The following is a 14,490-nucleotide window of genomic DNA, read 5'->3' as shown; positions in this document are numbered from 1 at the left end:
GAGCCTGTGCTTCCGGAGCCTGTGCTCCGCAACGGGAGAGGCCACAACAGTGAGAGGCCTGCGTACCACAAAAAAAACAAAGAAACAAAAACAACAACAACAACAAAATAGATGACTAATAAGAACCTGCAGTATAAAAAAAAACAAACCAACAAAACAACTAATACTAAACTTTCTTTGGGTTATTTGTATGGAAATATGTTCATATAAATGTTTCAGACATTACATGAAATTTCTAAAAATCTTGTATGTTCTGGTATAATGTTATAAGTCATAATTCTAGTTATTCCTTTAAAATGTATATCTCAGAAATAACTAAATTTCCTTGTCAATTGCATTATTATGAACTTTCATCAAATCTTTAACTGTGGTCATTTTTAAGTCTTTTGTCATTTACAGACAGTTCTGGGTATATTCTGATGCTTTTGCAAAAATGTTCCTATAAAAGAGTTTCATCTACAAGGAATTCATGGAAAAGACTCTGACAAGTACAGGTTTCTGGTAACTGACTATACTGCTGAACTGAATGAATAAGCCTTTTCAGAACTCTAATGGAAAACTGATGAATTCATCAAAGTGCTAACAAAAGATCAAGATGAAAAAAAAAATTAATTACATGGGACTGAGTGAACTGATGAGGATGATTATAATTTTTGTGACTTTCTGTTTGAATATATAAAAAAAAATCCCACAAGGACTCAGAGGCAAAAAATATACAAATCAATTTTCACTGAAAAGTAAAGGTGCTGTTACAGTGGAGGATTACTGGACTGAATGTCAACATTATGACACAGTATGAGTGTGTTTCGTGTTTGGTAATTGCAATCATTGTTGCTTTTGTTGTGGTCATCCATTCACAATGCTTGGTGTCAGTTTCTTTATCTCTCGTAAAAATAAAATACAGTGTGTGTGTGTGTGGAAAAAAAAAGGAAACTCGGAAATGCAGAGAAATGTAAAGTGTATTTAAAGTCACCTCTTCTCTAATGCAGATGCTACTAATGTTTTTGTGTTTTTCTCTCAGATATTTTTTCTATGTATTGATACTTTTAAAAAGTCTTTAAGTAATTAACATGATAGAATGTTGTTATTTAATATTTATAAACCTAATTTTTATTTGCTGTATAATGTTTCTTTGAATGGATTTGTCGGTCTAACCTTTTCCTTAGTGTTAAACATTAATATTTTTCTTCTAGCTTTTTGCTACTATAAATAATGCTGTGACCAATATTTTTTTAAATAAGAGGTTTTCCATATTTAAAAATATAATAATAATATATGCTCATTAAAAAATACAAATATTTAATTATGAATAAAGCCAAAAGTCCCCCATAATCCTAACTCCCCAAATAGTCATAGTTATATATGTTTGTGTGTTAACATTCACTTTTAAATATTTAATAAACGGATCTTACCTACTTTCACTATTGTATTCTTGGTATCTAGCACAATGTCTGGCATAAAAAATATTTATTGAATGGAAGAATGGTCTATACCTTGCTTTTGTTTTCTAACATATTCCAAATATCCTCATTCTTTCTAATGGCTGTAAAGCGTTCTGCAATTGGATGCCAAGCTCTGTTGAAAGACGTTCATTGCAAATTCCTTACAGTTACAAGACTATTACAAGATCCTATGTATTCAGATGTATTTCTGGAAGATAAATTCCTAGAAAAGGAACTGCTGGTTCAAAAAATGCACATCTCAAAATCTTATAGATATTTTATAAATTTTGCTAAATTACCACCTAAAAGGATTGTACTGATTTGTCTGCTTACAACATGCTGAACATGACAAACAGCAACATGCTGTTTCTACTATATGCTAAACAATTCTTTTTTTTTCATTTTATTGAGATTAATTGACATACGGCATTGTATAAATTAAATATGTACGGTATAATGATATGACTTACATACATCATGAAAATGGTTATCACAGTAAGTTTAGTGAACATACATCATCTCATATAGACACAAAATTACAGAAACAGAAAAAAATTTGTGTGATGAGAACTCTTAGGATTTACTCTCTTAACTTTCATATATAACGTACAGCAATGTTAATTATATTTATCATGTTGTACGTTATATCCCTAGCACTTATTTATCTTAAAACTGCAAGTCTGTAGTACTTTTTGACTGTTTCCATCCAATTCCCCCTCCCCCTGCTGCCCACCTCTGATAACCATATATCTGATCTTTTTCCATTTGTTTGTATGTTTGTTTGCTTGTTTTTGAAGTATAGCTGACCTATAACACTATGTTAGTTCCTGTTACACAATGCAGTGATTTGTTATTTCTATACACTTCAAAATAATCACCACAATAAATCTAGTTACAATGTGTAACCACCCAAAGATATTACATAGTTATTGACTATATTCCTCACACTGTACATTTCATATCCATGACATTTATTTTGCAACTGGAAGTTAATATCTCTTACTCCCCCTCACCTATTTCCTTCCTCTCCCCACCCTCCTTTCCTCTAACCACCTGTTTTGTTCTCTGTATCTATAACTCTGTTATGGCAAGATTTCATTCTTTTTATGGCTGAGTAATATTCCATGGTGTGTGTGTGTGTGTGTGTGTGTGTGTGTGTATGTATCACATCTTCTTCACCCATTCATCTACTGATAGGCACTTGGGTTGCTTCCATATCTTGGCTATTGTAAATGCTGCAATGAACATAGGGGTGCATATATCTTTTCTAATTAGTGTTTTTGTTTTCTTTGGATAAATACCAAGGAGTAGAACTGCTGGATCATATGGTAGTTCTATTTTTAATTTTTTGAGGAACCTCCATCCTGTTTTCCATAGTGGCTGCACCAATTTACACTCACCAACCATGCAGAAGGGTTCCCTTTTCTCCACATCCTTGCCAACACTAGTTACTTGAGGTCTTTTTGATGACAGTCATTCTGACAGGTGTAAGGTGATATACCACTGTGGTTTTGATTTGCATTTCACTGGTGATTAGTGATGTTGAGCATCTTTTCATGTGCCTGTTGGCCAGATGAATGCCTTCTTTGGAAAAATGTCTTTTCAGATTCTCTGCCTGTTTTTTAATTGGATTGTTTGTGGGGGTGGTTTTCTTTTTTCTTTTTTCATTGCAGCATTTATAATAGCCCAGATATGGAAGCAACCCAAGTGCCTATCAGTAGATGAATGGACAAAGAAGATGTCATACATACATACATACACACACACATACATATGTTGATGTTGAGTTTTATGAGTTCTTTATATATTTTGGATATTAACCCTTTATCAGGTATATTATTTGCAAATATCTTCTCCCATTCAGTAAGTGGCCTTTTCATTTTGTTGATAGTTTCCTTTGCTGTGCAAAAGCTTTTTAGTTTGATGTGGTCCTGTTTATTTTTGCTTTTGTTTCCCTTGAGACATATCCAAAAAAATACTACTAAAACTGATGTCAAAGAGAATACTGCCTATGTTTTCTTCTAGAACTTTTATGGTTCTATGTGTCTGTTTTTATGCCAATACCATACTGTTTTGATTACTACAGTTTTATAACTTATCTCCTTTTTTTTGTTTGTTTTATTAAAGTTTGGTAGAATTCTTCAGTGAAGCCTTCTAGTAATTTCTTTACGTAAACTGCAAATTCAATGTCTTTAATAGATTTTGAGGATTTCTGGTTAGCTCCAACAATGTAAAGAGCTTGAAAGCTGTCACTCTCACACTTAAAATAAGAAAACACTAAACACATTGTAAAGCAATTATACTCCAATAAAGATGTTAAAAAAGAAAAAGAAAACACTCAACAAACTGAAAATCAGTAATGTTTCTCACCCCCATTAGAGAAATGAGGTCTCAAGACAAGCCATCATCCTGAAATCTGGAGAGACAGGTGAATCCAGAGAGCCACAGCTGAGATTTGCTTACATAGAGCAGAAGTTCATGGAGCCATAAACAGGTAGGGACACTTAAATGCTAATTTTGACAAATTGCTAGAGCCTAAGTATGGAATAGCTTAAAAGTGAGAAATTCCTAAGACTAGAACAGAGTCTTAAGAGCCCCACACTTTTGAGGGTTTTACCTCCAGAAGCCCTGCCAAATTCTCAGTGAAGAGCCCCCTGTGGCTCTGGCAGGGAGAGGGTAAGGATAATCATTGTAAAATATGCCCAGAGGGACTTCCCTGGTGGCGCAGTGGTTAAGAATCCTCCTGCAAATGCAGGGAACATGGGTTCGATCCCTGGTCTGGGAAGATCCCACATGCCATGGAGCAAATAAGCCCATGTGCCACAACTACTGAGCCTGTGCTCTAGAGCCCGTGAGCTGCAACTACTGAGCCTGCGTGCCACAACTACTGAAGCCCGCATGCTTAGAGCCTGTGCTCCACAACAAGAGAAGCCACCGCAATGCGAAGCCCGCGCACCACAACGAAGAGTAGGCCCTGCTCGCAGCAACTAGAGAAAGCCTGCACGCAGCAACGAAGACCCAGCACAGCCAAAATTAAATAAGTAAATTTATTTTTTAAAAAAGAAAAAAAAAAGTAAAATATACCCAGAGCATTCTCCATTACAAAGGCCTACTTTCCAGGAGAAAAGACAGTACAAGAGCCTTAACCCACCTAGAAAAAGGGCACTTCTCCCACTTCAGCCCCCTTTAGCCTTCCTGTCTCACCTAAGGGGAGGAAAAGAACTAAGAGACACTTAGTTAAGAGATGTAGCCCCACCAAAAAACTGAGATTTAGTCTTAAGATTATAGGACATGGCCCCTCTCCCACACCAACCTTACTGCCACCTCAGTAGGGCTCCAATATAAAAACAGTGGGTTACAGTTCAAAGATCTGCAAGACATAGACTTTCTTTGAGAAGGAGCACAGGGGAAGCCCAAAGTCAAGAGGGGAGACAACAACAAGGACACTAGAGGAACTTGAAGCCTCTGGTACTTAGAGCTGCAGCAAACATTAAATACAGTCCAGCTTTTGCCCAGACTGACATAAAACTTACACTAAAGGCCTATTTACTTCAGTTCCTATTACCTAATACATGACGTACAGCTTTCAATAAATAATCACAAGGCACATTACAGGGCAAGAAAAAACACTCTGAAGCGATATAGCGATAGTCAGATTTTCTAGTTCTTCTTGAGTGAGCTTTTTTAGAAAGGAATTTGTCTACTTCATTTAAGTTTTTAATTTACTGCCTTTAAGCTATTCATAATATTCCCTTTTTACTTAATAATGTAGAGGCTGTATTGATGTCTCCACTTATTCCTGATACTCATGATTTGTGCCCTCTCTTTTTCCTTATCAATCTGGACACAGCTTTACCAACTGTATTGATTTTCTCAAAGAACCAGTTTCCTTTTATTGATTGCTCCATTGTTTTTTCTGCCTTCTATCTGACTTCTGCTATTCTCTTCACTGCTTCCTTTCTTCGGCTTATTCTAGCTTTAGTTTGCTCCTCTGTTTCTAGTTTCTTAAGTAGAAGTTCAAGTTCTTGCTTTTAAACATTTTAACTTATCTAATGTAAGCATCTAATGCTAAAAAAACTTCCCACTCTATTCTCTCCTTAGGGACTTTGCTTTGGCAACTATCCCCTCTCCTGCATCAATGTTTCCCTTTCCACTGAATCCTCCCCATCTTCATATAAACATGCTGTTACAGTACAATGTTAGAGAGAAAAAAGAAAAGAAAAGAAGAATGCCGTCTCTTGCCCTCACATCCTCCTCAGGCTATCATCCCATTCCCCTACTATAATTATACGGTTATCTGTACTCTACATGCTGTGGCTACTTCCTTATCTCCCAATCTCTATAACCCACTCCATTTAGATGTTCACCCCTACACTAAAATTGCTTTAATCAAAGTCACCAGAAAATTCCATCTCTGCATGTGCAGCAATCAGTTCCTACTCCTCACCTTACTCATTGCTCAGCAGCGGTTGACATACTTCCCCCTGGCTCTCAGGCCACCACAATCTCCTGGTTTTCCTTCTTTCCTCAGTGATGACCCCACCTGCCCTTTCCTACCTGTCAAGTGGAATGCCTCAGGGTTCAGCCCTCAGTCCCCACCTTTTCCTTTTGATATAACTCCATGACCCACCTGCCCTTCATCCACTCCAAAAATTTTAAGTATCACCTTATGTATTCAAGCTATTCTATATTATTTCCTAATTTGTAGTGCATTTGTAGCTGCCTTATATATTTCCTAAAAACGAAGATCTCCACCATCTTGTTCTTTTCCATCCTTTTAAAGTATCTCTCTCTCTCTCTCTCTCTCTCTCACACACACACACACACACACACACACACACACACACACAAGATAAAGTATCTAACACAATGTTCTGTGCATGGTAAACCCTCATTAAATGCTGTAGACTCCACCTCTGACTTTGCTCAAGCACAGAAAATACGTATGGATTTACTATTAGGTATAAGCAGGATTTACAGTGACCCACACTTAAGCAACAAGTACCACCTACTAATTATTGAACCTTAAAGCCAGGACCCACTCAGGGCTCATAATCTACTGTCGTCCCCTTAGAATGTGTCAAATCCCCAATTCTTTTACTAAGGCTGAGACCATAAGCCAGGTGAGTGGTTCCTTCTATTCAGCATTTTCAATAAGGCGAAGGTAAAATATGTAGTTCTTTCCATTGGGGGTTTCTCATATGTTGAGGCTGTCACAGGGAAATCCCTGTTCCAACTAAATATCAAACAAATAACAATTAAACTAGAGCCACGATTTCAGTGTGGAAGGGCCAAAGAAATTGTACATGAATCTAGGCTGTTACCTGAGGAATGTGCACCTTTTCCATTACAAGTTAGACCAAAGAGTCCTTGATTCCTGAGGATATTTCACCTAATAATACAATTAACATAAACCTGGAGCAGTCTCATTTCAAACCAGAGTGAAAAGACATCACATGTTTTTGCGTTTCAAGCCCTAACAATTCTCTGTGTAGCGTGTCTGATGGTGAAGGCCAAGCTCAGCCCCTTAGCTGCACTGACTCCTCACCAAGGGAAGAAAAAACAAAACGACTCTACAGGCTGCTCGGGGTCACTGGAAACTAAATTGTACTCTCCTAGTCAACCAACTCCCATCTTTAGCCAGTATTCCATGATTGTTTATACATTCACTATTTTACAGTTACTTAGGAGACTTTTCAAGGGCTTTCAGGACCTTGGAGGATTCTCCTCCATTTGGTTTATGACACCTCAAGGAACTTCTCTGCACCAAACTGCTTCTGAACACACGGAAACGAAACAGGCCTTATAAATTTTAAATCAGATAACAAAGATTTCTCTTTGAAAAGAGTCTCCGAGTTGACCAGTGACAAATAACATAATGTACAGCCGAGTTTTATAAGAGACAAAAATTGTAAAACAAATACTGCAGGATACACTATTCCAAAGAAGAGGAAACATGAGAAACAAGTAGTGACAAACAATCTTTTTATTGTTTACTGAAAAATACAGCTCTGGAAAGAGTCTACTGCATTGTGTATTGAACACAAGGTCTGACATTGCAAGTATACATGACATAACAGTATAACTTATATAAAATGATACATATTGTACATAGAGACTGTGCCCACCCCTCTAAACACTAAAATTTAACGGAATGAAGTAAAGTCTTTTATTAAATGAGAAATGTAAACATCGCAATCATAAACAAAGTACTCTAAGCAAAGAACTTTGAGATTGTTCTGTTGTGACATCTATCTACCTGGAGTTAGGAATGGTGCAGCCTAGGAAAAACTTAGCCAAATAGAAAGCGAGCACTCTCAAGGAGCTCATCCCAGGGAGTGGGCTGCTGATGCCTGAGACAGGCTGCCACCCTGGCTTCCGCGGAGCCCTCAGGTCCACTCTGACCATTAATCCATGTCTTGGGGCTAGTTTGAGGCGAGCGGGAAGAGGACCAGGTAAGAGGAAGCTTCTGTCATGACTCCTTATCCTGTACCAACTCTACAGGATAAGAACACCTAGCATTTTTGACGTGTACCTGCCACTCTCAGCAAACAATGAAATGTGCTTGAGAAGAAAAATATTAACATTGGGAACAAAAGCCATCTTCTATACAGTCTTCAGATACCATTCATTCCTTTCAGCCATGTTTTCACTAAGCTGCGTGAAAAGAGGCTGCTACTATACTGCCAGTCACACAGGCTAGGATCAAGGGTAACAAGACTCCTCCCATTACAACTCCTAATTCAGATGAGTTAAAAATAAACACAAATTTATTAGAGAACCAAAATCGATCTCAATTATTCACATGGCAACAGAGTGAGGTGCTCCAACAGCATTCACATTCCAAGGTCAGCTTTAACTATAGCCACACTTCCCTCCAAACTGAGAAAGCCCCGTGTGGAGGAGAACATACAAGATTACCACCACCAGCTCCTCTCCAAATATTATCAGGGCTCAGAAAGCTCAGTAGAGATAACAAACGCAAAAAATAAAAATTAAAAAAATAAAGCGCATCTCAATATATACACACAACAGAGGAAGACTACTCTCCCCCTGGGCTTCCTTGGCATTAGGCAAACAAAGCTCCTTGCAATAACAGTGCCTAAGCTGACTATGGCGATGCTCACAAGAGAAATAAGGAATTACAAAGTTCCTTTATTCATAGGTAATCAAGGATTATTAAATGGACTATTAAATAAAACTATGACAACAGTCTCACCAACAAAGAAAATTTTCTTCCTGCCCGAGATGCTTTTATAAATGAGATGTCACAATATCCCAGATTCCTTACTTAATATTAAACTACGAATGCACACAGGACATCCTCAGAGCTCAAGCGTGAGCAATATTAATATTCTCAGATATTTCTATACTTTACAGATCAGCAAATATTTAACCAGACTATCCGTTTAAGAGATGTGTATGTCAACAGTAATAACCAACTCTATATTTTTCTTATCCTGTTCATCAAAGAACACCATGCTCCAACAGGAATGAAGCCCAGTTCAGTGGGTATCTTGTTCCCCTCAACTCTGCACAATAGATTTCACTATTCAGTCTCTATGTCCTTGACTCTTCTATGACTCACCTAGTTTAAAGAAAATCTTGTAAAAGGTGGAAAATTGTAAACCCCAGCAAAAACATTGGTATTAGTGCTGAAGTAAGCTTTAGCGGAATAACTATAATTGCTTATGGGACTGTTTACAGCCTTGCTAGAAACCCTATTCCTCCTGAATCCCTAGATTGAAAAATTCAAATAATTTAAACATGAGAGGGGATTTCTCTGATAAAGGTCTAGTTCACGTGCAAGGTTCTGGCCCCTGGAATGATGTGCGGCTAACCCAAAATACTGGCTGCGTTTCCATTTTAAACATGTCTGTTACTCTTTCCCACCCCCGTATTGTCAAATTCTCCCATCTGTCACGTCACTGGTGAGCCCTCTCATTTGCTGCTTCTGTTTCTTTTGGCTGTTCTACTGCACACACAGGATTCACTGAGCTTCTCACTTAAATGTGTAGCGAATTTACATTTCACACCATCAGCTTCCTAAAAGCCATCAACTGGGAACAATTGCTCTTTACAAAGGAAACCAAAAGCGTTGTTTGGAAGCTGAACAAACATCTCAGACATTCCTATAAAGGGAATGCTGTTATCTGTCAGCAAAACCCAGAGACATTTACAAGATCTAAAGATTATATGGGCTATGTTAAAAGCGTGAATTTGGCAGTTTAAGTCATATTTCCAATTTTTCACTACACCATTTGGGTAGAAGTACTAGTTAATATCACAAGAGCAAATTATAAGTGTCAACACCACCCTACTAGCTTGTTTTCCTCCTGCTTTTCGTAAACTTCTGCCAGCTCCAGTGAAGCCTGTTCCAGGGTACATCACTCAGCAACCTGCAGAACTGCTCAGAGATAGAACAACAGGCTTCACGCCTCAACCAGTCCGGCAGCAAGCACTCAGCTGGTAAACACTGCCTTGGGGCAGAGCCCATGGAAAGCTTTGAGCCCAGGAAAGACTTAACAGAAGTTGCACAAAAATTCTTGGTTTTAGAACATCTTCCCAGGAAGTTGGAAAATAATTGGTTTTTAGTTAAAGAAACATAATCTATGCTCAAAAATGTAATGTAATGCTTCAAACAAGCAAAATCGAGAATGAAAAAACTAGAGGAAAATACAGTCTATTAATCAACAGCTTACTTTGGTTAAATGATCATAGTTAGTCAGTGCAATGTATTATTATAGCTAGAAGCACGGCCCACCACGTTCTCATAAAACAGGGTACCAGTGAAGGACGTGAAAACAGTTCACAGAGATAATAGCCCTTTAGCCATCTGTGACTTCAAAACTCAAAAAGACAAAGGCTAACCAGGATTTGACCTTCAGATACTTACTTGCCCGACACAGGCTGAGTTAAGAGACAGCTAAACACCTGATTCTTATTCACTTACGGTGTTCTCAGGAAGTTCCTGTTTGGACACCGATGGTTCTCAACCTGGCTGCACATCGGAGTCATCTGGGAAGCTTTAAAAAATCACCAAATGCCCAGACCAATTAAATCTGGAGGGTGGAGTCCAGAAATCAGTATTTTTTATGCTTCCCCAGGTAGTTCTTTCTAATGTGCAGCCTGGCTGCACGCCACTGATGAATCCCCTTTCAGAAAGCGGTTGAATGAAAGCCATGCTGTATCTAGATAGTTTGGTTTTATCTAATTCCACCAGGAAAAGGGATTTTTAGAAAGAGGCACCGTTGCGCTTCCTCTAAAGAGGCAGCTTACTGTTTGAGAAGCGCTGGTCCTTGGAGGTTATCTGGAGCGCTGGTTGAAGAGGAGGGAGTCCTTGTCTTGGCAAAGCAGGCAGAGTTTCAGGCTTCGGCAGCTGCCTCCAGAAACAAAGAAGGCCCAGATGCCCGTGAGCACCAGGATGATGTATGCCAACACCAGATTTAATCCAGAATAAGGACTTATGAAGGTCTGCAAGGGGAAAATAACAGCAAGCTTATTAAACATGTGGAGTAACCAAAGAAAAAGGAAAATATGAAATACTTTCAATAGCTGAGGTGTGTTTCACCAAACGTGCGATGTATGTCATGCACCCACAAAGACACATAGGACTAACCTAGTCAACAGACACTAGCCCGTAAGTCTGTTCCTGTGTAAGTGAAATGGGACTGAGGTGAAGCTAAAATAACACCAGTAAGGCGCTTATGACAGGTTCTGGCACAGGGTATCTGAGAATAGTCCTGATAACAATCATTGCCACATGGGGCAGAGTTAGTGTTGTCCCAGCTTCCCCAAGTCTTCCGTGTTGGTCTCCATGGCACACACGGCACGTTGAGGGCAGCAGCAGGAAGGGCCATCGAGCGTGCCTGAGGTGCTGTGCTGTGTACTTATCACCTGGGTCACACATTCCAGTCCCACGATGATAACCTGTGAGCTAAGGGCCCATTTCATAGAAGAACAATCTCAGATTTAAGGACTTGACAGGCTAGGCAGCTAGGAAAAGTGAAGCCAGATCTGGCTCCCAAAGTGAAAAGATGCTGGGTGTAGGAGAGCTTTTGACTAGAGTGAGGCAGGGGGCATCTCTGTCTAGCTGAGGATGGGCAGGGAAGTGCCCAGGGCTGGTGAAGATACAGGAAGGCCGAGATGCAGAGAGTTTATTTGCCTTGAGAAAAAGGACAGCTTTTTAGAGGGGGGAACTGTAACCTGGCCGCCAAGCTTCTCTTTGGGTCTGTGGAGAGAAAATATTGGGTTGGCCAAAGGTTCGTTAGTTTTTTGTCCATAAGATGGCTCTAGTAGCACTTAGTTGTCTTTAACTTCATTCAAAACAATTTTGTTAGATTGTATGTGACAGCTGTCATATCAGCGTGCATTTAAAAAAAGACATCAAAATTGGTGACTTTTTGTGTAGCCATTTTAACACTGAAGATGGAAGAAAAAAGCAACATTTTCAGCATATTATGCTTTATTATTTCAAGAAAGGTAAAAATGCAACTGAAATGCAAAAAAGATTTGTGCAGTGTATGGAAAAGGTGCTGTGACTGATCGAACGTGTCAAAAGTGGTGTACAAAGTTTCGTTCTGGAGATTTCTCGCTGGATCATGCTCCACAGTTGGGTAGACCAGTTGAAGTCGACAGCAATCAAATCAAGACATTAACTGAGAACAATCAGTTTTATACCATGAAGCAGATAGCTGACATACTCAAAATATCCAAATCAAGCACTGAAAATCATTTGCACCAGCTCGGTTATGTTAATCGCTTTGATGTTTGGGTTCCACATAAGTTAAGTGAAAAAAACCTTCTTGATCGTATTTCCACATGCGATTCTCTACTTAAACGTAATGAAAACGTTCCATTTTTAAAACCAATTGTGATGGGCAGTGAAAAGTGGATACTGTACAACAATGTGGAAAGGAAGAGATCGTGGGGCAAGTGAAATGAACCACCACCAACCACACCAAAGGCTGGTCTTCATCCAAAGAAGGTGATGTTGTGTAGACGGTGGGACTGGAAGGGAGTCCTCTATTATGAGCTCTTTCCAGGCAACCAAATGGTTAATTCCAACAACTACTGCTCCTAATTAGACCAACTGAAAGCAGCACTCGACGAAAGCGTCCAGAATTAGTCAACAGAAAAAGCATAATCTTCCATCAGGATAATGCAAGACAACATGTTTCTTTGATGACCAGGCAAAAAACTGTTACAGCTTGGCTGGGAAGTTCTGATTCTTCCGCTGTATTCACCACACATTGCAGCTTCGGATTTCCATTTATTTCGGTCTTCACACAATTCTCTTAATGGAAAAAATTTCAATTCCCTAGAAGACTGTAAAAGGCACCTGGAACAGTTCTTTGCTCGAAAAGATAATCAGTTTTAGGAAGACAGAATTAGGAAGTTGCCTGAAAAACAGCAAAAGGTAGTGGAACAAAAGTTACACTGTTCAAAAAAGTTCTTGGTGAAAATGAAATATGTGTCTTTTATTTTGACTTAAAAACTGAAGGAACTTTTTGGCCAACCCAATATATTCAAATGGCAACCCTAGAAGGTAATCAGAAGCCAGACCTAATGGAATACCCAACAGAAGATAGATGTTACATAACCAGGGCCCAGTTTTTAACCATTTCTGTGTTAACTGGCTCTTAGAGTTAGCAAGAAAGTGAGACAAGTCCAGGTTACTTTAGTAAAAATCCTTAGCATTAAGGGAACGTGAGGGAACAGCATCTTTTTCAGCTGCACAATTGCTGAGGGTTCCAAAAGTTCATTTAAAAACTGCTGATGAGATGCTGTGAGATACTAGTGAAGACCACAGCGTCTATCCTAATGGAGCTTATATACCAGTAAGGGAGATAAGTAATGAATGAAGAAACAAATAAATAATTCCAAATTGTGATGAATGCTAGGACAGAATAACTACAACTGAGATGGTGCTAGCATAGGTAAGAACAAGGTGATCTATCTAGTGGGGGTCAAGGAAGGTGCTGAGGAAGCAGCATTTATGTTTTGGTTTTTCTTTTTTGCGGTACGCGGGCCTCTCACTGCTGCGGCCTCTCCCGTTGCGGAGCACAGGCTCCGGACGCGCAGGTTCAGTGGCCATGGCTCATGGGCCCAGCCGCTCCGCGGCATGTGGGATCCTCCCGGACCAGGGCACGAACCCGCGTCCCCTGCATCAGCAGGCAGACTCTCAACCACTGCGCCACCAGGGAAGCCCGGAAGCAGCATTTATTCTGAGACTTACAGGAGGAGGAGGGAGCCAGCCTGGTGTAGACCGAGGGAGGGAACCAAAGGAGGGCAAAGAGTTCATTGTAGATGAGAACCTGAGAGTTGATATAAATGATGTGTAGGGATGGAAGGGCAAGCACTGAGATAGGAGACGAAGGCAGGGGCCAGCTACACAGCATGCTGGTGAGGAGTGTGAATTTTATCCTCAGTGCAATGGAGGTGCACAGAAGGGTTTTAGGTTGGGGAGCTGAATGAGTTCAGATTATTTATTTATTTATTTTTTGGCCGCCCTGCACTTGCGGGATCTTAGCTCCCTGACCAGGGATTGAACCCGGGCCACGGAAGTGAAAGTGCCGAGTCCTAACCACTGGACCACCAAGGAATTCCCATGATTTTAGATTTTTTAAACTGCAGATAATGGATTCAAGGAGGCTCTGGTGAAAGCAGGGAGACTAGTTAGGAAGACTCTGCACTGAATGAGGAAAGTACAGGTTGGCGACTTAGTCCAGGGTGGTGGTGGTAGAGATGGAGAGAGCAGATGATAGGAACTGATGGGAGTTGCTGGAGGATGGAATGTGAGGGAAAGGGAGAGGCCATGAATGACTTGCATGTTTCTAGCTTTAGGTAAATGGTGATGCTATTTAATGAGATACAAAAGACTTGAGGGTCTTCCCTGGTGGTGCAGTGGTTGAGAGTCCGCCTGCCGAGGCAGGGGATACGGGTTCGTGCCCTGGTCCGGAGAGATCCCACATGCCGTGGAGCAGCTGGGCCCGTGAGCCATGGCCTCTGAGCCTGCGCGTCTGGAGCCTGTGTTCTGCAACGGGAG

General features: G+C 39.9%; 2 protein-coding genes across 7 annotated transcripts in view; one reads left to right on the top strand and one right to left on the bottom strand.

The window, feature by feature from the left end:
* CA12 (carbonic anhydrase 12) overlaps positions 1 to 3,921 on the top strand; it is a 68,714-nt gene extending 64,793 nt beyond the window's left edge. Inside the window, exon 9 of the mRNA XM_055088025.1 lies at positions 3,822 to 3,921. Within this exon, the coding sequence (XP_054944000.1) occupies positions 3,822 to 3,829 (8 nt within the window). The 3' untranslated portion in view covers positions 3,830 to 3,921. The remainder of the gene's footprint in view (positions 1 to 3,821) is intronic.
* Positions 1 to 14,490, bottom strand: part of APH1B (aph-1 homolog B, gamma-secretase subunit) — a 213,777-nt gene that overhangs the window by 169,053 nt on the left and 30,234 nt on the right. For 5 of the 6 annotated variants that reach the window (XR_008618570.1, XM_028494911.2, XM_028494907.2 and 2 more), the window contains exon 6: positions 10,722 to 10,916. Coding sequence is in view for 5 of the 6 variants with exons in the window: in XM_028494911.2 (XP_028350712.1) it covers positions 10,749 to 10,916 (168 nt within the window). In the remaining variant the exon portion in view is untranslated. Of the gene's footprint in view, positions 1 to 6,649; positions 10,917 to 14,490 lie in introns of those variants that run through there. The other variant, XM_024128760.3, reaches the window with a different exon arrangement.

Source organism: Physeter macrocephalus, chromosome 11 (genome assembly GCF_002837175.3).
Source record: "Physeter macrocephalus isolate SW-GA chromosome 11, ASM283717v5, whole genome shotgun sequence".
NCBI classification, from domain to species: domain Eukaryota; kingdom Metazoa; phylum Chordata; class Mammalia; order Artiodactyla; family Physeteridae; genus Physeter; species Physeter macrocephalus.
Note: the sequence above shows the minus strand (reverse complement) of the source record. Positions and strands in the feature narration are given on the sequence as shown.